Source organism: Lepidochelys kempii, chromosome 1, assembly GCF_965140285.1.
Source record: "Lepidochelys kempii isolate rLepKem1 chromosome 1, rLepKem1.hap1, whole genome shotgun sequence".
Lineage (NCBI taxonomy): Eukaryota > Metazoa > Chordata > Testudines > Cheloniidae > Lepidochelys > Lepidochelys kempii.
The window spans coordinates 111,823,458-111,846,083 of NC_136380.1; the positions used below are offsets into that span (position 1 = coordinate 111,823,458).

At 40.6% G+C, this 22,626-nt stretch overlaps 1 protein-coding gene across 12 annotated transcripts in view; it reads right to left on the reverse strand.

Moving 5' to 3' along the window:
- Positions 1-22,626, reverse strand: part of GRTP1 (growth hormone regulated TBC protein 1) — a 97,661-nt gene that overhangs the window by 34,535 nt on the left and 40,500 nt on the right. For 9 of the 12 annotated variants that reach the window (XM_078853676.1, XM_073350358.2, XM_073350353.2 and 6 more), the window contains 3 exons: positions 5,583-5,755; positions 4,619-4,804; positions 705-1,184 (listed from right to left, as the gene is read on the reverse strand). In XM_078853676.1, coding sequence (XP_078709802.1) covers positions 1,080-1,184; positions 4,619-4,804; positions 5,583-5,755 — 464 coding nt within the window. In that variant the 3' untranslated portion in view covers positions 705-1,079. Of the gene's footprint in view, positions 1-704; positions 1,185-4,618; positions 4,805-5,582; positions 5,756-22,626 lie in introns of those variants that run through there. The other 3 variants (XR_013636040.1, XR_012159630.2, XR_012159631.2) reach the window with 1 other exon arrangement.

The window sequence follows — 22,626 nt, forward strand, 5'->3', positions numbered from 1 at the left end:
ACAAAGACCTAGAGGAAGGACAGCACCAGGGTTGAGTGCAGGCTGCTATTCCTTCCCTGTGTCTTATTCTTGAGTTCAGACGTTCAATCTCTATGCCTGCCTGTGTGCTCCTGTCCTTCACTCCCACACTTTCCTCTCTTATTTGTTCAGCCCCCTTACCCACTCTTCCACCCTTCACTCCCCTCCCACTTTGTCTCAACCATATAGAAACATCTTGTAACAAAAGAACATGCTGCAAACCACTAGTAACTCCACTGTTTTATAACTGCAACCCCCATTTCTCCTCCCTCCCTTTCCTTCCACTCTTCGGAGTAGAGGGCATGCCTATTTGTCTAAAGTACCTACGAAATTGCTGAGAGCTATATAAATAATGGTAACGTCTGGTGAAAATATCAGGCCACCACTCCATTGGTATGTATTGGTGCTAGACTATTTCAGTTTTTTAAATGCTTCTAGGAAGCAGCCACCACATTGCAGGCCAGCACCAGGGAAGAGTGAGAAAAGAGAAAGGAAGGTAGTCGAGAGGGAAGCAGAGAGCAGATCTGTAATGGCAAGTATAGGGAAGAGAAGCAGCTAAGAGCAGTTCATAGTTAGGGAAGATTGAGATAGTGGGGCTGTTCATTTTCTGAGAAGGTCTGTCACTGCCAGACCCTGGGAGTCAGATACCAAGGTACATATAGCAACACTGAACTCTGTAAAACAGATTTCGACAAATAAATATAATTTATTTTGTACAAATGGCTGTGGTTTCATGAATAATATACAGAATTGTACATACAGTCTATCCAGCTATTTACTCAGACATTACAAAATGCCCTGAAGAGAAACAAGAGTAGTGACTTTTTAAAGACGTCGCCCACATTGGTCACATTTTACTCAGATAATATTCTCAACCATTTGTAAAAGGTTCAAGTTACCAGATTACTGACAGCGTACAAAACGTTTACAACAGTTACTTGAAAGGCAGGAAAAATTGGTCAAGTGTCAATTGACACTCATGGAAAGTTTAGAAATTGTGCTTCCGTCAGTGCAGTTAAAGTAGAGGAATGTGTCAATTTCTGTGGTAACTGACCATCTGTTTAAATATTGTTGGTTGATCCCTGAGCAACCAGCTTTGCTCTACAAGTCTCTCGAAGTTTGTTAACTGTTGCCATGGACAAGCTTCCAGGTTCTGTAAATATTTTCTAAAACAAAGAATTGTTAGTTAAAAACATGATCCCAGACAAAAATGTATGAAAGTCTTCCTAGATTTCACCTACAGATGAAAGGAGCACTAATGAAATGCTTAAGTCCCTACTGTAAATTTCAGCACATGGCACTGTTAAGACTCTTCAGCCACAGATCAGAGTGCTTTCATAAGGTGGGTAAGTATTATCAGCTGCAGTGTTGGGAACAGAACTTAAGTCTCCTGACTCCAAACCACGCAGTTATCCAGAGGATCTTAATTAGTGGCAATATTCAAGGTAAGTGTGAAAATAAAGTTCCAAACAATGTAGTGAATTCTGAGATATGTTCCATAGTAAGCCAATAAGCCAACTGAAACCATATTATGTTGTCCTTAATTTTACACACTGTAATTCTGCCATACGCTATAAAATTTCTCAATGGTTCTATGAGTAGCAGCTCAGTACTGAACATAGACATGTCTGGCTGGAAGGGACCTCAAGAGGTCCACAAGTTCCACCTCCTGCACTGAGGCTGAACCAAATAAACCTAGAGCACCCAGGACAGGTGTTTGTCCAACCTATTTTAAAAAACCTCCAGTGATGACAAATTTCTTGAAAGATTAATCCAGAGTTTAACTACCTTACAATTAGGAAAAACTTTCCAATATCTAACCTAGATCTCTCTTGCTGCAAATTAAGCCCATTACTTCTTGTCCTAACTTCAGTGGACATGGAGAGCAATTGATCAATGTCCTCTTTATAATAGCTCTTAACATATTTGAAGACTTATCAGGATCCCCTGCAGTCTTTTCTCAAGATTAAACATGCTCAGATTTTCTAAATCTTTTATTGTTTTTGTTGCTCTCCTCTGGACTATCTCCAATTTGTTCATTTCATGCTTTGTATGTATAAAAAGATCTTCTATACTTTCCACAGTATGCATCCGATGAAGTGAGCTGTAGCTCACGAAAGCTTAAGCTCAAATAAATTGGTTAGTCTCTAAGGTGCCACAAGTACTCCTCATCTTTCCTAAAGTGTGGCACCCAGAACAGGACACAGTACTCCAGCTGAGGCCTCATCAGGGCCAAGTAGAGTGGGACAATTACTTCCCATGTTTTACATACAACACTCATGAATGATATTAGCCTTTTTCACAACTGTAGCACATTGTTGCCTCATATCAGTTTGTGATCCACTATAATGCCCAGGTCCTTTTCAGCAGTATTACTGCCTAAGCAATTATTCCCCAATTGGTAGCTGTGCGTTTGATTTTTGAACACGTATCTAAATTCACCAAAGCCAAACTGTAAATAAAACCAATCCATTTTATGTGAAAAATAAACAGTAATCTGGGCTCCATGGTTCCATTTAGATCTTTTCACTATGTCGTTTCTACCCCATTTTTACTATAAAACACCTGTACATTTACTCCTCCCCTAAACTATACTTTTAGGGAAGTGTTATGCAAAGACAGTGTTACAGAAGGGACATAACATGATTTTAGACAGAAATATTTCAGATGCTAGCAAACATACACAATAGTTGTTGCTTCAACTGCATCGTGACCTCTGAAGACATAGTAGTCAAACATGAGATGGCTTAAACATAAATATCAAAAATTTTGTCTCATAGCCCACATCAGCCTTCTAATTGTTCAAACAGGTCATTTATAAGCGTGCCACAGATGAGACACTGTATTCCTTTAGGAACAGTTATCTGTTTTGAATAGGGAGAAGGAAAAATGAGATGCCCACAGAACTGAGCTATGAACTCTAAGTAAACTTTAAAAACCATGCTGCAAGTTTTGTTCAGCGCCATGGTGAGGAAGTTTGTATGGCATTATACCTCAAAATAAAAAAACAGTTACTCTTCTGCAGTAACTGTTGTTCTTTGAGATGTGTTCTGCGTGTATACGTTCCACTTTAGTTGTGAGCCCAATGCACACAAGTCAGAGACTTTTGCCAGCAGTACCACTAGGTGGCACATGCGCCCCGTTCTCCTCATGCACCCAGCCAAGAGCATAAAGGGGTGAGTTTGCCACCTCCCTCTTTGTTTCTTCCCACCACCTGTGAAATGCTGTCTGAAATAGTGGGAAAGGAGGGAGGGTTGTGGAAGGTGTATGTGCACAACACATCTCAAAGAACAACAGTTACTGTACAGGTAAGTAACCATTTTTGGTGTATTGTGCACATAGACATTCACTTTGGGAAGTTACGAAGTCACCTAAACAGCTGGTGGGATTTCAAATCATTGGAAGAGAGACTGCAGCACTAACTTGCCAAAGCTGGCACTGTCTCAGGAGGCTCAAATGATGGGATAACGTCTTGAAAAAGAGTCCAAAGACAACCATGTTGCTGATATGCAGATGCCTGTAATTACTATGTGAAGTGTACTCAGGAAGGCTGAAGAAGCAAACTGAGCTCTGGTAGAATAAGCCATTATTATTCTTCGAAGATTGCTCATATCGATTCCAATTAGGAGCGCACGTGCCACATTCACAGTCGTTGGAAAGTTTTCCGCCTAGCAGCACGCCTCGGGTCAGCTGTGGAGCCCCCTGGAATGGCGCCTCCATGGCGCTCAATATATGACCCTGCTGACCCGGCGCCTTTTCAGTTCTTTCTTACTGCCAGTGACGATCGTTGGAACTGCAGTGACTTGCATAGCAAGCTCTCCTTGTTTCTCTAGCCTTTCAGTTTAGAGTTATCCCCAGTCGCGTTAAGTTTAAGTAGTTTTCTGTTGTTACAACAGGTAGCTGTTGGAGTGGGGTTTTCCCCTCCACCCCAACCCACGGTCTCTCCTTGGGGACTTGGGGTATGCCTAAGTCCCAGGGGTTCAAACCCTGCAAGTCCTGGAACAAGCCCATGCCAACGGGGACCGCCACGACGCTTATATGAAGTGCCTGGGGGAAGCACACCAAGCGGACAAGTACAGGATTTGTAAAGGGTTCCCCCCAGAACAAAAAAGGAGTGAGACTTTCACCTCAAGCAGCTACTTATGGAGGCGGCACTTAGACTGCAACCCACACCGGCGCAGCAAGACCCGGCACCAAGCTCATCGGTGCGCAGTGCTCCGGCAGCAGAGATAGAAACAGCATCACGGAAGGACTGTGGGAGAGACCCGTGGGAACAGCCCAGCACCGGTCCCATTCCCTGGTGCAGAAGTGGCACCACAAGCAGGGAAGGAGCAGATCTCCGACTCCAAGACCCACCCCTTCGGAGCCAGCCAATGGGGTTCGTCCCAGGGAGGAGCACCCAGTGACGAGAACGTTGGTGCCAGCACCATCGACTTCAGCCCTGCAAGGGAGACAGTCAAGCCCGGTACCGTTGGACTCCCCAAACCAGGTGATTGAGGAGATGGAACTGCCGTTCGACCTAGACACCTTCCGGGCCCTTCAAAGTCTATTTGGTTTCATAGCTTTTACCTCTTCTGCACTGTAAACTGGAAACACTTACCTGCATAAAGCTGTGGCACTCTGTTACAAACGTCCCTCTGGTGATCTGCTTAAACTTATCACAAACGTCAGGGAGATTTGTGGCTTCCAAAATAAAAGCTTGGTGTTGCTTAATTAATGCTAAGGCCACACGAAAGATGATTTTTGATCCCTCATAGAACAAACAGTCCCAAATTCGGAGAACAGTCTGTAAAAGAAGAAAGCTGTTAGAAAGGACAATGATCTAACAAATCAGTTATCAGGCAAATCACACCTTAAACCCCTTTTTGTCCCTCCTCCAGTACACCCCTCAGGTCAGAGGACTGGCTTGCTGTATCTCACTCTGGGTGGAAACCCAGTCTAATCACTTCTAGACTGGATCTCTGAGCTGTAGCCCATTTCCCCACCTTATTAACCCAACAGGCCCAACTGGGTTTGGCACCTGTGATTCCTCCAGTAACCTGCAATAGGGATTGATTAGTGACACAAAACCAGCTTCTTCAAAACAAAGCATTATTTATTCATCCATCCAAAAGTACATAGTTCACAGAGCAAAGGGTCTATATGCATATATCCTCTTAACTAATCCTAAATCTTTCCTTGCCAGCTTTAGTAAGCTCCCCTCAGCTGGGGGAAGCAGACTGTCCTGTTCGCAGCATGCTCTGTCTGTCTGCGTCTCCCTGATGCTCCCTGGGTTTTTGGTCTGGGAAGAATAAACCTTGTCAGAGTAATGGAGCCATGCTAGGGGTATTCCCCTGATTAATGGTATCCCTATTGTTTTCTGGGGACTCTTGGTATACCTTATCATAACCCGCTATCTTTGCCATTATTTCATTTCCTGTTGGTTTCTCTCAGAGCTCTATGCATTCAGACAGGAGACCACTACACAGGTAACCTGAGGGGCATATGACATTTTTAAAAAATACTGCACAAAACTCCCCTGTTCTCCACTCATGTATATTAAAACATCTTCAAGTTATACTTACCTCTACTGGAAGAATGTCAATAAACAAGCATATAAACCAGCGTGACACTATCAGAGTCCACATGACACCATGTCGATCTATTAACTCTGCCACTGCTGGAACTTTCTTTCTCACAAGTTCTCCAAGGACTTCCTGATCGGTCTTCAACCCCATCATTTCTGGGCTATAATAATCTTTAGAGGAAGAAAACAAAAATTTGTCAGTAACCAGCGTGAAAACTCCATAACAGTAATTTGAGAATTTATTGTAAAGTTTAAAGAAAAGGAGTACTTGTGGCACCTTAGAGACTAACAAATTTATTTGAGCATAAGCTTTCGTGAGCTACAGCTCACTTCATCGGATGCATTCAGTGGAAAATACAGTGGGGAGATTTATATACACAGAGAACATGAAACAATGGGTGTTAACATACACACTGTAACCAGAGTGATCAGATAAGGTGAGCTATTACCAGCAGGAGAGCGGGGGGGGGGGGGGGGGGGGGACCTTTTGTAGTGATAATCAAGGTGGGCCATTTCCAGCAGTTGACAAGAACGTCTGAGGAACAGTGGGCGGTGGAGGGGGGGAATAAACACGGGGAAATAGTAACTTAGGCTTGAATAGAGACTGGGAGTGGATGGGTCATTACACAAAGTAAAACTATTTCCCCCTGTTTATTCCCCCCGCTCCACCGCCCACTGTCCCTCAGACGTTCTTGTCAACTGCTGGAAATGGCCCACCTTGATTATCACTACAAAAAGGTCTCCCCCCCGCTTGCTGGTAATAGCTCACCATAAGCGATCACTCTCTTTACAGTGTGTATGGTAACACCCATTGTTCCATGTTCTCTATGTATATAAATCTCCCCACTGTATTTTCCACTGAATGCATCCGATGAAGTGAGATGTAGCTCAAAAAAGCTTATGCTCAAATAAATTGGTTAGTCTCTAAGGTGCCACTAGTACTCCTTTTCTTTTTGCGAATACAGACTAACACGGCTGCTACTCTGAAACTTGTAAAGTTTAAGGTACTGAAGTTATAAATCACTTTAACCATTTGAGCCCTGAGCACATAAGTAAATTACACTGAGGAACAAGGGTATTTGCACCCTCAGATCATCAACTGTGCCTCAGCAACCGCTGATCCCTCCACACAAAAAATTACTTCCTCCAAGTCTGGCACAACCACTCCCTATCCCAACTCCCAACAGTTCATTCCTCAGCTTTGCTAAATGTTTTTGTAATCCCAACCACAGCTGATCGCTCCCAATCCAAGCAGAAGGAGCAGTTAAAGCCAATTAGGGGTTGGTAGCTACCCCCATCTAAACAAGAAACCTAAAAAAGCCTGTGTGAACACATGCAGACACATACATGTGTGTGTATATTATATTTAAAAGAGTTAGTGTTCATAGGTGTGGGTCTGACAAGACCTCAGTTATTAGTATTATTTACTCATGGCGCAAAACAAGCACACCAACTGGTAATGCAAGCATCTCACTGTACCTTCACTTACAACCTCATGGGATAAGAGGATTAATAGTTAAGTCCTCATGTCATTTTTGTTGGTCTCTACCAAGACTCCCAAACACACAGGACAAGTACAGAGATGGTTTAAGTGAAAATGAAACAATACGGGGGAGAAAAACCCACTAGCCTTAAATAATTTTATAACCCTACCAACCCCTAAACAGTAGATTTCCAAGTATCCTTGAGAAGCCCAGAAACAGCAGACGGTATGAGAACACAACACAAATTTCCACCTGCAGAACTCTGAATTCAAGAATAGTAAATTATAATGGAAATTTTATTATTATTATTAAGTTTAAAATGTGTGCTAGGCACTTTACAAAGACCTACCCAAACAACCTCACCCTCCCTTGCTTACAACCCAATAATATTTATCTCTACATTTTTCATATCCAACTTCCAGAGCCACTCTCATGGCACAACAAAGCACAACACAACCTTTCGGACTCTTGCCCTTTATTTGTAATCTATAATTTCTTCCTTCCCACCCAAGATTCACCTGCTTCTGCAGAAAGCTTTATCCATGTGCATTATTGCTACTATATACATCCCTTCAGCCTCCACTCTAGGATCAGTCATAGGAAAGCTCTGAGTACTGAAACAAAACAGTCAGTAAGATGTATATGGACCCCTCTGAAAATTTTGGCTGCCAGAGTGGAGTGAAAATGCAGGGTGGATAAAAATCACAGTCAAATAGCCAATACAACAATTCTCTTCCTTCATGTTTTATGCTCCTCTGACTCACTTGCGACTTGGAACATAGGTAAAGAAAATAAATCAAAACGCTCAAATGTACAGAAGCATTAGTTTTCTGTAAACCAGGAATTTAAAAAATGCTACTTCAAAGAAAAGAATAAGCACTTTAGCAATGGGAGAAGGAAGCAGGAAAAACAAGCAACCCGCCCCAAGCAATTAAACACAAAGCAATTTTCTTTTTTGAGCATGTTTGAGATTCAGGAACATTAAACAGACTCTAACCACTGCAGAGTGTAGTGGTACTGAAGTTTCACATGCTCTCTGCTATGTATTGCTGTGATCATCTGATATGCTGAAATCAACAGCAGCTGCTCTTTTCAATCTTTATGGTACTGCAATAAAAGGAATGTCAGGATCTCAGTGAGTGTCAGGCCACCAACCCAACTTGTTAGAAATGCCAGAGTAAAGTTAGATAAGTCATTCCTCAGCTACTGGGTCTTCTGAATTAGAAACTGCTGATTAAACAGTCGCAGGGAAACCTCGTTTAGATTAAAAATATATTATAAACTATAAACTAAAATGTTACATAGTGCTACACAGCTGAGCAGTGTCTTCCTTTTCTAACTAGGGTACCCTGGTTGTTCCGAATGTAACAGTTTCCATGCTGGCCTTCATAAGCAGAAATTGAATATTAAATGTAAAATGAAGAGAGCGTTGCAAGACAAATGAAAAAAATAAAGATTTATAATTTTAAACAGATTTATATCACAGATTATCAAGCCTTTTCCAGGATATTATAGCCAATACAGAAAAGAAAAGCATATACTAGAAGTGTCAGGGCCTAAGGTATTTATTTTTTATACAGACGCTCCCTGGGTACGCAAGACCCGACTTACGCAAATTCGACCTTACGCAAAAAGTTCCATGAGGCATAAATAAAATGTTTGAGTTGCGGAAAATATTGCGTAGCATACAGAAACGCAAAGTACTGTAGTGCGGCGTGCGGAGGAATACAGCAGTAGCATCTCCTACAAAGGGAAGGCTTTGCACTCTCACATCTTCTCAGTCTCGTGTTATTTCAGTGATACTGTATTTCTGTTATTTCACCCTATTATTTCATTCAAATCATGCCTGGAAAGTGACCAAATGATAGCAAGAGTGCAGGAGCAGTTGGTCAGCGAAAGAAGATTGATTTAGAGCAGAAAATGAAAATAGTGAAAAAGTATGATGGCAGACAAAGCCTGTCGTCAATTGCTTGTGAACTCGATTTGGCTACCTCAACAGTGAAAAGTATTTTGAATGATAGTGCACGTATAAAAGAGTATGTGAAAGGCTCTGCTCCTTTAAAATCAATAGTCGTAATGAAGCAGCGTTCTGGTGCTATGAAGGAAATGGAAAAGCTATTACTGTGGATGGAAGATCAGATTCAAAAACTAATGATTATTCAAGCGAAGGCTAAAAGTATTTTTGAAGACGTAAAGGGAAAATACAGTGATCCTAACGCAAAGTTTGTGGCTAGTCATGGGTGGTTTAATAGATTTAAACAATGTGCAAATTTTCACAATGTAAAAGTGAATGGTGAGGCTGCTAGTGCTGATACAAAAGCAGCTGAAAAGTATCCTAAAGTGTTATGAAAACTTACAGAAGAAGGTGGTTATACAGCACAGCAAATCTTTAACGTCGACAAAACTGGATTGTTTTGGAAAAAAATGCCAGACAGAACATACATTTCAAACGAGGAAAAGATGATGCCAGGGTTTAAGGCTGCGAAAGACAGGCTAACACTTTTGCTTGGGGGTAATGCAGCTAGAGATTGCAAATTGAAATTGTTGCTTGTTTATCATTCAGAAAATCCCCGGGTGTTTAAAGGCATTAGCAAGGCTACCCTTCCAGTTCATTTCCGTTCAAATCGAAAGGCTAGGATCACAATGGCACTTTTCAAAGACTGGTTTATAAATTTATTTATCCCTGAAGTGGAGAAATTCTGCAGAGAAAACGACATCCCATACAAGACTATGCTTATCGTTGATAATACTCCTGGACATCCCACACATTTAGACGACTTTCACCCTAATGTAAAAGTCGTGTTTCTGCCTCCTAACATGACTTCGATCCTACAGCCCATGGATCAGGGGGTCATTGTTAATTTTAAAGCCTATTATCTACAAAGAACATTTGCACGAGCAGTAGAACCAACTGACAGAGAGACTGGCAAGACTTTACACGATTTTTGGAAATCATATAACATTTACCAAGCCATCATAAACATTGCTAAGGCCTGGGCAGAGGTTACCCAAGTTTGTTTGAATGTCGTATGGAAGAAAGCGTGCCCACAGTTCGTACACAGCTTTAAAGGTTTCGAAAGAGACAAAACATGTGAGGAGGTGACAGATGAAATTGTGAAGCTTGCCGAGAAGCTTGAGCTGGAGGTTGATGTTGGTGATGTGGATGAGCTTATCGAATCCCATGGAGCTGAATCATCAAATGAGGATCTCATGGAATCAGAAGCAGTAAAACAGCAGACTGAAGCAGAGAATGAAGTTGAAGAAGTAGAAGAGCCACGATACTTCAACACCAAGGAGATGGCACTTGCATTTCGTGAGATTGACTCTGCAATGGCAAGGTTTGAGAAGATGGACCCCATTTCCTCATGATTCTTGAAAGTGAACAGAGGCATTGACGAAACGCTGGCCTACTATAGACAGATATATGAAGAAAGGAAAAAGGCTACACTATCCAGTCATCTCTTGGTAAGTTTGTAAGGAAGGTTGAAAGACCCTGCAACGTCCACATCTCCACAGCCTTCCACCTCCAAAGCCCCCTCTGACGACCCTGATGATGTAATGCCTGTCTCCTCCTCTCTTTCCTCATCTACAAATTAAGCCCATTGTCATCCACCACCAAAATGCAGCCTTCAATGTGCCAAGATAACAATAGGATTAAGGTAAATGCAATATTTTTGTTGTAATTGTTTGCTTTTTATGCTTGCACAATATATGTTTCGAATTTACATAAAATTCAGGTTACACAAGGCTTTCCGGAATGGAACAATTGTATAAGTCAGGGAGAGCCTGTATATCAAAATTGGGAGCACGGTATTCAAGTACAACCCAGAAGTGTTCCTGAAAGTTCCTTATGTAAAAAACTACCTACAGATTTTCAGTCATTTACAGTGATTTTAATGACAAATGTAATACGTTGGTGAAAATATAGCTTTGATGCAGGGTGGATAAAAATCAATGATTTTTTTGATAAAATGCTTTTTGAGGAAAAAACCTAGCTAAAGATAAAGATATATCTTTGAGCTATAATGTCTCATCATGGAATAGGGGATTATAAACTCTAATTCTATAGTATGAAACAATATATTCATGTAATGTTTAAGAAAAGTTTTGTAAATGAGTTCCAATAGTTCATGGATTAGGAACCCAATCTTAAGGGTTCCAGGGGCTTCTGTACAGATTATTTAGGTTAATCTTTCTACCTACCCAATGGGACTCAGTGCTAAGTCTAGAAGATACCATCAGAGATGCTTAATTTTGCAGTTCTCAAACTGTGGATTTGTGTCTTCAGAGATAACATGCTTGTTAACAGCAAAAATGTTGAATAAATGAATAAATGAATGAAATAACAGACCTCAACCCTATTGTCCCTCTGCAAATTTGTGTACACAGGGTCAATCCCTTACCTCTCTCTAAAAGTGCAAAGTTTCAAAAAGTTCAATGAATAGAAGATTGTTGGGGGCGGAATAGATCTGGACAAGGAGAAGAAGTCTGGAGATAATTGTGAGAAGGGAGGGACAGGCAGTAGAAACAAAAGTGAAACTGTTTGAGCAGCATATTCCAGAAGTCTTGAGGTCTTTCTGAGTGTATCCTTCATTGATTTGAGATCTACCATACCATTCTCTCACTAGAAGGGAAAACCTATAATGGCAGCAGGCTGTAAAGGAGACCCAATTTGGGTCTCATCTATCTCGGAGTTGTGAAGAATATGTATTAAGGTTATAACAATCAACAAGAATGCACTTTTATGTAGAAATCCGTGATTAAATTGAGTCTTCCTGACTAGTGATTTAAATCAATTTGATTTAAATTAAATCCACCCTGCTTTGATGTTAACATTCTAATTCTAGAAAGATATGGCATTAAAAGAATTAAAAGAAAAGCAGTCTGTCACAGTAAAGCCTAAACTCTACAGGTGAACTTTAGTGACCACAGAATAGAGCAGGGGCGGGCAAACTTTTTGGCCTGAGGGCCACATCGGGTTCCCAAAATTGTATGGAGGGCCGGTTAGAGGAGGCTGTGCCTCCCCAGACAGCCAGGCGTGGCCCAGCCCCCAACCCCTATCCAACCCCCCTGCTTCTCACCCCCTGATGGGCCACCCAGGACTCCTGCCCCATCCACCACCCCCTTCTCCCTGTCCCCTGACCGCTCCCAGGCCCCCCGCCCCTGACTGCCCCCTGCCATCTCATCCAACCCCCCCCCCTCCTTCCTGACTGCCCCCCCAGGACCCCTGCCCACTCCCTCAAACTCCCCTGCCCTCCATCCAACCTCCCCCCGCCCCCTGACCATGCTGCCTGAAGCACCGGTGTCTGGCGACGCTACAGCCGCGCTGCCCGGCAGGAGCCAGCCATGTCACCGCGCCGCACAGAGCACCGGGTCAGGGCGGGCTCTGCAGCTGCGCTGCCCCAGGAGCTCGCAGCCCCACCACCCAGAGCATTGGGCTGGTGGTGCAGTGAGCTGATGCTGCGGGGGAGGGGGAACAGCGGGGGAAGGGCCGGGGCTAGCCTCCCAGGCCAGGAGCTCAGGGGCCGGGCAGGAGGGTCCTGCAGGCCGCAGTTTGCCCACCTCTGGAATAGTGAGTGTCTCCATATACAGCCACCTGGACTATGCAGTCACAGATGCTCCATACAAAATGTCTTCGGTTTTCACAGAACCATTTGGGTCACAGAGGACCTCTAGCAGGTCCTCTGTGACCCAAATGACCTTTTGTAACACAGCAGGATGAATCTAATTGTCCATGCCACCTTTGACAGATGGGCATCTAGTCTCATCACAGTGAAGGTGATTTTCCAACCTCTCTGCAGCTTGTTTCAGGGCTTAATTGTTCTCATGGTTATAAAAATTTCAATATTTAATCTAAATTGCTCTCCTATTTTGGCATTGTTTACTAATGAGAATTGATCCCAGGCCTTTTCTGTAAACAACCCTTCACATGTTTTTTAATAGTTCTTTGCAGCCATGTCCACAACAGTTTTGAATTCATATCAAGTTACTTTTTGGAGTAGCATTTTTACTACTCTCTCTCTCACACACACAAAGTCAGTGGTTTAAGGATATAAAAGTGTTATATGTGGTGCTTTTTATTTTTGGATCTTATTCTTAATCTATTTGTAACTGAGAACAAGGCATTAGAGTCCTTACAATCTTTATCCTTATTTCCTGCAAATCTCATTACTGCTCTATAGCCCTAGCAGGCAATTCCATCTTCAGCAACTTTGTATTGGACACATTACTTGTAGGATTCAAGCAGACACAAATGATTATGATAGGGACAGATGAAATACAATTTAAAGCAGGTTTCCACTGTCTTATAAATTCTTAACTGGACTAGACCATTTTGCAATAAAAAAAAATTTATATATTTTTGATAGTTCACTAAGCCCCAGGATTAACAAGAAGAAAAGGAGTACTTGTGGCACCTTAGAGACTAACCAATTTATTTGAGCATAATATATGCTCAAATAAATTGGTTAGTCTCTAAGGTGCCACAAGTACTCCTTTTCTTTTTGAGAATACAGACTAACACGGCTGTTACTCTGAAACCAGGATTAACAAGACCACTTAAAAAAAAATAGCTTGGAACCATCCCTTGTCTAGTGATCTCCCTCTCAAATGTATGTCTAAATACACATACCAGCACCATATAGTAATGGTAAAATGTGTGGGAAGTTTGTGAAGATGGTTTCAACATTTTTTTTTTTTATTACTTATAAAAAAATCTTTATCCTGAGAAGTGATGAGCCCCACAACTCCCATTGACTCCAATGGTGCGATGGGAACTCAGCAGTTCTCAGGATCAGTACTTTATATCTTTGATTAACAGATGAAGTGGATGGCTCTGTGTTTGATCACTGTGAAGGAAGTGAACTTGGGTGCCATCTTGACAGCTGGGAGCATTATACTACATCATAACTTTAAGATTAGCAGCTTCTGATGGTGGCTGCAAGTCAAAAAGACAGTAAAAATTACCTAAATTAGTAATGAGATACCTGCAGTAAGTAATGGAAAGAGACGCTATTAGACAAAATGGGGGGAAGAGCTGGCTAAGAGCTGTTTAACCTGAGGTATTAAAATCAAATTGGTCTACTGGAGCTCACCCTAGAGTACTACAGGAACTACTAGTATTTGCAGTGTTGGAACCATGAACTCCTGGAGGGCAGGTGAGGTCCCAGAGGGCTGGAAAAAAGGGTAAACATCATGTTTGTATTTTAAGATGAGTTGGGAGAATGAATTGTAGGTCACTAAATTTAACTTCAAACCAAGTAAATTCCTCGAATTGTTAATAAAGTGATGAATCTGTCAGCACCTAAAGGGGAAATGTTGAAAAATAATAGGCAACATCATCTAATAAATTTTACCATGTAACTTGTTTTCTTTCACATGAAAATTTAGTGGATAAAGAACCCAGGTGGCCTAGTATGTCTTCGCCCTCTGAAGACATATCAAGATTCATTCTCCTAGTGAAATTACACCATATGCTAATAAAAAAAAAATCTAACACAGTATAATTAGTGCCTGTGTCAAATTGGGAGGAGATTTTGATTAAGGTCCATTCTGGTCATTTACTAATCAATATTTTTGTAAACTACTTGAGGACAAATAAGAGTGTATGTTAACGAAATTTAGAAGTATAAAGCAAGGAGGAATTTCAAATAATTTGGAGTACAATATTAACATATGGAAGGATAAACTTTAAAAAGAGTTTAACATAAATTACACTGGTTGGGGGTAAATATAAATGATTCTTACAGGAAGGATTAAGATAATATATAATGGGGTAATATGGGTAGTAATACACAGAAAGATTAAATATTTTAGTGATGTTTTATTATTAAGAATAGTAGTGGGGGTGTGTGTGTGCGGTGAGACAAATGCTATATTGCCTTTTATAAATAGTAACGTCCTGCTTATAAGCTGTAATCTGGCTTTCATTGAAATACTGTTTAGTTTCATGTATTATTATTATTTTATTTTTTTTAAGACTTGGAGATAGATCAGAGAGGAGCCGCAAATTATAGAAGGTTTGGAAAATAAGGCACATGGGGAAAAGTTATGTGAAATGGAGAAGAGACAGAATACAAAGTTTCCACACAGAAACTTTACAGGTGGTTAAACTATTACATGTATACTCTAAACACATACACATCACAGGAGCTTTGAGGCATCACTAAGGTTCGGAATTTGAGGCAGTAGCCAACACCTGTGACAGTATTGTAGTTCTGTTGCATACCCTACATACATATCACCCCAAGAATGGGAGAAGACATGTCCAGCTATGTGGCATAGTTTTGATGCATGAAGTAATTAAGGAATTAAAATCAGGTTTTGCAGAAGACCTCAAAAGATTTTGTTCACAAGAATATTTGTACGATGTTCATGACAAAGGGGAAAAAAAGCTACCACATTTTGGGAGACTGAGATCTTTGAAAATGACCCAGATGTGTGATTAGCAGATAATCTGATGCATAAGGTGCTCAGAACAGTATTTTAAGAGTGTATGCCATATGTAAGAGTCACAAACCACAGAGGTGCTAAGCAGGAGCCTGCTTTGTTACTCCTTGAACTAAGACTTACTATATTTCTTTAGTTTTGTGTAGCAATCCACCACAATAGACCACCTCTATTTCCAAACCTTTGCTGTGGGTAGGACTATGAAAGTTACTTTAAAAAACCACTACTACAAACTACCAATTACTAGATTCAAAAAGTGATCTGTAAAGTATTACTGATTACTTCTGTGTTTATTACCACCAAATTATTTGTCAGAATGATAAAAATCAAAAGGCAAAGATTACAAGTCATTCAGATCACTTTCTAATGTTTACTCTAGCCTGTATGTTAACTAGTAACAGACTTCTAAATTCTACCTCATTTAGAATTTTTCTATCATAACAAAAACAATTACGAAAAAAATATTCAATGATCCCTTTGTTAAATGTAACAAAACAAACTTTTCAATTCATGCATCAGATAGCACCCAGGCCTAACCTAAAAGGGTTCAACAGGAGAAGGTAGAGAAGTGTTGCAAGTGCAAACTATTTGCTTTAACAAGAGGTACTTGAAGAAACAAGAAAGGCTCTTGCCCTTCTCTGACACCAAACGTTTCTCTAAAATTTCCATTACTGAAATTCATTGTCCCGATTGTCCAACATCGCTGTATCTACACTCTCCAGCCCTGATTTTGGGTGTGTCCAATTTGTTTTATGGAGTTTGTGGCTGGTACGTGCCGGACTTGCCACTCATCCCAAAATGGACAGGATCATCACAAAATTAAACAATTGTGTCCATCATTCAAAACATTAGCTGAGTCTGTATTCAGTCCCCCCCCCCTTTTTTTTTTTTAAATCAACACTGTCCCTGCCTGTCTTACCAGAACAGGTGAGACTGAAGCTGGGGCTGCCTCTGCAACACTGAAAGAAGGTTGTTTGGTGCAGGGCAGAGGCTGCTGTTTGAGGCTGGACTTCCCTGCACTCCATATTCTGGGATCTAGGGAAACACTGGGTGCTGGAGAGAATTAGCTGGAGGTAGTAATTGGCAGAAGTAGTGGAAAGAAACTGTAGATACTTTTTATGTAATGAAAGGAATAAGATCCTTCGAGATTACATTTTTATAAGTAAATTGCTTTAAAATGAATAGGATTACACGTTACTTGAAGATTGTGAAGCATTACTTTAACAACCTGACAGTGGGAATCTCTCTTTTCTAAAAAGATACCCCGTAGCTCAAATAGAAGTTATAGGTTTAATGCAAGAATCACTGGGTGAAGTTCTATGGCCTGCATTCTGTGCGGAGTCAGACTAAATGACAAAATAGTCCCTCTTGGCCTTAAAAAAAAAAAAAAAAAAAATCTATTAATCTTACTCACGCAGCTCCTACATGGCTCATTCATTCACTGCAGCTCTCTGGTTGGAAATCCATGGCCTGCTTTGCCCAATATGGCAGAGCAACGTTCTACTCCCTGACCAGCTGCATGGGAGCAGAATGAGTAATGCTCTAACACCATCATGTTTGGGAGGAAGTGGGGGAATCACAACAGGAAGGGGAGGAGGAAGACTTAAAAGTTGCCAACTCATGTGGCAATATTTGGGGTTTTACTTAAAGCCCCAATTCTTGAAGACACACGATTCCATGATAAAAAAAAAACTCAGCTGTGATGATTTTAAGTAAGTTTCTAACTCTCTGGGTTGTGGAGACAAGCTTGAAAACAATGACCTGAATGCACCTGAAAGGCTCAAAACTTGGAAGGCAAATAAAAAGAACCAAAGTTTGCTATATTTAAACAGTCTCATGATTTTTAAGCCACTCATAGGGAAGGGGGGGTCCTAACTCATTTTTGAACATGTGGGGTTGGCAGTAGTCTGTGCAGTCTGTCTCAGTAAATTAGTCATTTCTCCCTAGACAGCACAACAAAGAGTGGAAACCTTATATTTACATAGCTGCGTCGTGTATCCACCTAAAAAAATACAGTCAGTGTCATAAAAATGAAAAAAGCTTGGAAGTTGGCTTGCCTCCACCTTCTCAGTAGTGTAGCACATAGAGCCTGGTACAAGGACATAATAAATAAAATCACCTACACATTTTAATGTGCCTAATTAATGATGTGCCAAGTTACTATATGTAGGCACAGGGTGTCATAAGGGATAAAGAACAGAATGTAATTTTCTACTCATTCTGAAATGAAAAGACAGATATTCTATAGCTCAATGCTATAAGTGAACATCCTCCCCAGATGTTACACAAAAATACTAACCAAGACTCTCAATAAGGATTAGTTTTTCATTATGGATACTTTGAGGGGAGGTTAACGGTCAACTCCTTTTTAAACAACCATGTCCTACTGGTGAGGAGAGGTAGAGAAGATTATTTATGATAAAGATAACAGAGTTAGAGAGAAAAAAGGGAAAGATAATATAACAAATTGTATTTCATCTTTGTTTGCTGTAATAAGCATGCCCAGACTGAATTCTAAAGTCACCTCACAGACATAGTCAAAACAAAACCAATTTTATGTAGTAATGATATCTGCAAGTGTTACAGACATTGGAGAACGTGACCTGCTGTTTTGACAAAGTCTACCTAGGACAATTCTAACCAGATTAATATTAATTTAAATATCCCAGCTGCTCACGTCATTGATATATCTACGTCTAGTTTGATAAACTTTGTACAGCCTATTTGAAAGTGCTTAGGTAGCCAAAATTTAGGAAGGAAAGAGAGAAAGCAGATGCTCAGCGTCTCCTCCTCCATGAATGATACGAATAGCTCCTTTCCTAAACAGGATGCTTTTCATAATAGCGAGGAGCTGGCAGATAAAAAGTTACATAGATTATTCACCACCTGGATGTTTCCAAATAGTCTGGCTTATCTCCAGCCACTGAGCCTGTGTCACTTATATGGTGTAAATAAGTGAACATTTTATAGTAAGAGTGTTTAGGGTCACCCAATTGCTAACTTCTGAAGTGATGTTTAAGAAATTCATTCATAAATCATTTTAGTCTCGTACAGCATTTTAGCCTAAACTACCCAATTGATTGGCGTTATTAAAAAACAATATAATTTAGCAAAAACTTCTTGATGTGTTTATTAGAGAGAGACAACTGCTCTTTAATGAATTCACAGTTGTACAAGTAAGTCTTAAGGACTCATGCCTTCCAACTAAACAAGGATTCCTGGCTTTCTATGTTTGTTCATAGGATCATGGAGGACAGCTATATTGTCAGTTAAAGATCAAGTACAAGAAGATTACCTATTCTTAACATAGCTAAGTGAAAAATGCTGTGCTGCTAATCAGATTATTTGTACTTAAAAATAACCCTACAAAGTTATGTTTGCTTTACAAGAGTGCTATAGTCACACTGTGGGACATACACTGCATGCAGTGTTCCATAAAAGACTCGGATGGGTGGATGAAGTTTAAAATAGGAAGTTCAACACACTCACACTCGACTCTAGTTTGATATCTGGTGAAGGAAACCAGTCCAATTCTTCAAACTCTTACTATATAGCAAAATAACACAATCCACTTATTTCAAGATTAAAGAAGCAATCAACAGAACTGATTTTAATCTCAATATACCAGTTTACAAATATAGCAGGCACAAGTGAGATTTCATTACCAGCAGCAAGATAGAAAACCTAGTATATTAAAGGCTTCTAGCAAATCAGACAGATAATCCATAAAATGACGAATAAAGTTCCTACATGATGCTTGACTCTCCTAGCTTCTCCTTGGTGGTAAATAACTAATAATTTCTTATACATATAAGTGGACAAAAGTTACATTACTTACTGTATAACAAGTTCCTCATTCTTCCATAACACTGGGCAAACATGTCATTTATGTATAAACTATATTGACATCAATTCAGTAGCATCTATTGCTAACAGTTTAAATTTATACAAAATAATAACTGACCCAACTACATTGTGAAACAGTAAATCAAAATTTTAATTTTGCAAACTTTTAAGTTTCGAATATAATGAATCCCTAGTAAACCCTACAAATGACACAGCATTTCCCAAACTTTTGAAAGTTCAGCCCTCCTTCAGGAAAATGAAATCAATTACTCTACCACCACGTGCCAAAACCCCTCCAGCTCTGCCATCAATAGGCTTTTAGCACCAGAGATGGAGTGATCACTCAGAGTCCTTACCACTTGAGTTAGCAGCTACTATACGCTAGAGTAGTTGTTTCAGTCTCCGCAAATTCTGGCAGATAAAAGTGCATTAGTTACACTTGGGTCACGTTTCCAAGCTTTTCTTCAGACTCATCACAACAGAGACTTTTAAAAAATTAAATCAGAGTCTCTGGAAAAAATTGAAAAGCCTATCCATTCCCTGCCACTCCTCAAACCCCCAGAAGGCATAGCATGCCCCACACTTCGGACACACTGCTGTGATGCTTCCCAGGGACAAGAGCACCAGAATCTTTGTAGAAGTAGGGGACCCAAGGCCAAAGTGCCCCCCTCCCTCTCACTGGCTAGCTGCTCTGGTGGTGAGCCAACTGACTTCTCTTCTGGCGCTACAGCAGCTCCTGGTGGGCAAAAGGTGTAATTACAGCTCCTCCCCATCAGAATCTATTATTTTGCAGGGGTGGAGGGGTGGCGCGGAAGGAGATTTGCAAGGGACATGAATTCTGCAGTTATATTTCTTTTGTTAAAAAGTGGGGGGGCCACGGCCTCCTGACCTCCCTGGTTTCAGCACTGGTGCCCAGAGATACAGAATTGTGAGGCACCTCCCCCCACCTGCCCTTAGTGTGAGGAAGTCTTACCAGTGCCTGCTGTGGATCAGCTCCCTGACTCCACCAGCCACTGGCAAAACAAGCACTACTTTTCAGGCCTCTGCAGTCCTCATACTCTCTGTACAGATGAGCAACAGGTACACACCAACTCCCGAGTCCTCCAAGAATTCCTCTGGAGTGCTCAGCCTTTATTCCACTGAACACTTAAAGAATTCTTAGATCCACTATTCCCACACAAATAGTACACACCACATTCAACTCAGGCTCACCACTTAATACACAGCACATCATGTATATTCACACACACGTGTACACACACACACACACAGAGAAAACAAGAATCAGTTTATTATTAAAAAAAGATTCAGTGATACAGAGTGACAATACTGTACACAAATGGTTACATATAAAATGAAATCATAACACGCTTTCTGAAGTCTAAACTTAACTAAACATTCCCCTATTTCCCACAAAATAGCTTACCCCAAGTCCTCTTCTCAGCATTTTCAACCAGTTTGGCTGAGATCCCTTATCAAGCCTGCTGGCAGGTTGTCCTCACAGATCAAAGGAATACCCCGGGGTTCATCTACACTCCAGATATAGTTTCAAAAGTACACTGTCTTACTCCTAAACAGGACGACCCCTGCTGTTTTTGTTTTTCCCTGCGATCGCCTTAAGCTCCTCATTAATATCTGACTTAGTGTGTAAATGGACATCCATTATAAAGCTTACAATACTTAATTTACATGTTGCCAGAGAGATAAATGATTGTTACTTCCTGTTTGGGGGAACTCGTCTAAGCGGGTCACCAAATACATGCTTTAAGAACATAGATATCTGTACAAAAAGTAACTCCTTAAATATCGCCCATACATATATCTTGTGATGATTAAGACGACCGTATGACACAGGCTTTCATTAGAGACCCTACATAACATCTTTAGTGAACTAAAATGTAAATACCATATCTAGGGGATTCTTGTAACACCAATACACCCCTTATGCATCAAGAGGTCCCTGGGGCACAACTGCATTTAGACTAAGTCAAAGTCCGAGCATTTAATGGAAAGCATAAGGAAAAAAAGATGGGACGAGGGAATCAACATTGTCTCAGTGGTCCCCCACCAATATCATCTCCCACTCATCCCCATTCTCTAGAAATCTTCTTTACACTCCTGCAGTATTTTAAATCAAGGTTCTCCACAATTAATTATTTTATTGTAGTTGCATAGTAGAATAAGCTGTATTTAAGGTTCATGGTACACAAAGAGTGGTTGGGTAAAGGTGGTTCTTTAGAGTGTATTTGCAGGATGAAGTGTCTGACCCTTAGTAAAAGAGTGCATGAACTAAATTTAGTGGAGTTGCCTAAGGATTCAGAAAAAAGTGGATGAGGAAGTATGACCTGTTAAAAACCCCACTTACGCAATAGTAATTTTATCTGGTGTGGGTTTGTTTGATTTGTTTAAATTATGGAAACACCAGTCCCAATTCCACAGTTAAAGTTGAGTTCTGTTTTGAAAGGGATGTGAAAAGGATTTAGGGGTCATGGTAGAGAAGCAACTCTACATGAGCTGACAGTGTGATGCTGTTGCAAAGAAAGGCCAATGTGATCCTTAGATGTATAAACAGGTTAGTGCTGAGCAGGAGTAAGGGAGGTTATTTTACCTCTGTATATGGCATTGGTGTGATTGATACTGGAATACTGACGTCCACCTTTTCAGAAGGGTGTTGAAAAATTGGAAAGAGTGCTGAAAAGATTTAGGGCTATAAAAAAATGCCTTATAGTGAGAGACTTAGAGAGCTCAATCTGTCTAGCTTAGTGTATAAGTACCTTCACAGGGAGAAAATACCAGGTGCTAACAGGCTCTTCAATCTAGTGGAAAAAGGCTTAAGCAGCAGCAATGGCTGGAAGTTGAAGCCAGACAAATTCAAAATTAGAAATAAGGCTTTAAAAAAAAAGTGAAGGAGATTAACCATTGGAACAAACTACCAAGCGAAGTTGTGGATTCTCCATATCTTGATGTCTTCAAATCAAGGCTAGATGCTTTTCTGGAAGACATGCTTCAGTCAAACCCAAACAACTGGGCTCAATGCAGGGGTAACTGGATTTAAATTCTATGGCCAATGGCATATAAGGGGTCAGACTTGATGACTTAATGGTTTGAAACATACACACAAACTTACAGCACTTATTCTGAGTATATAAATGAATTTTTGAAGAATTTACAAGTAAATCAGTAAATTAGTCTGAGTTAAAATTATGTTTAGACTAGGCTGGCATTAAACTTTAGCCAACCATCTGTAGTCTCATTTTATATTCT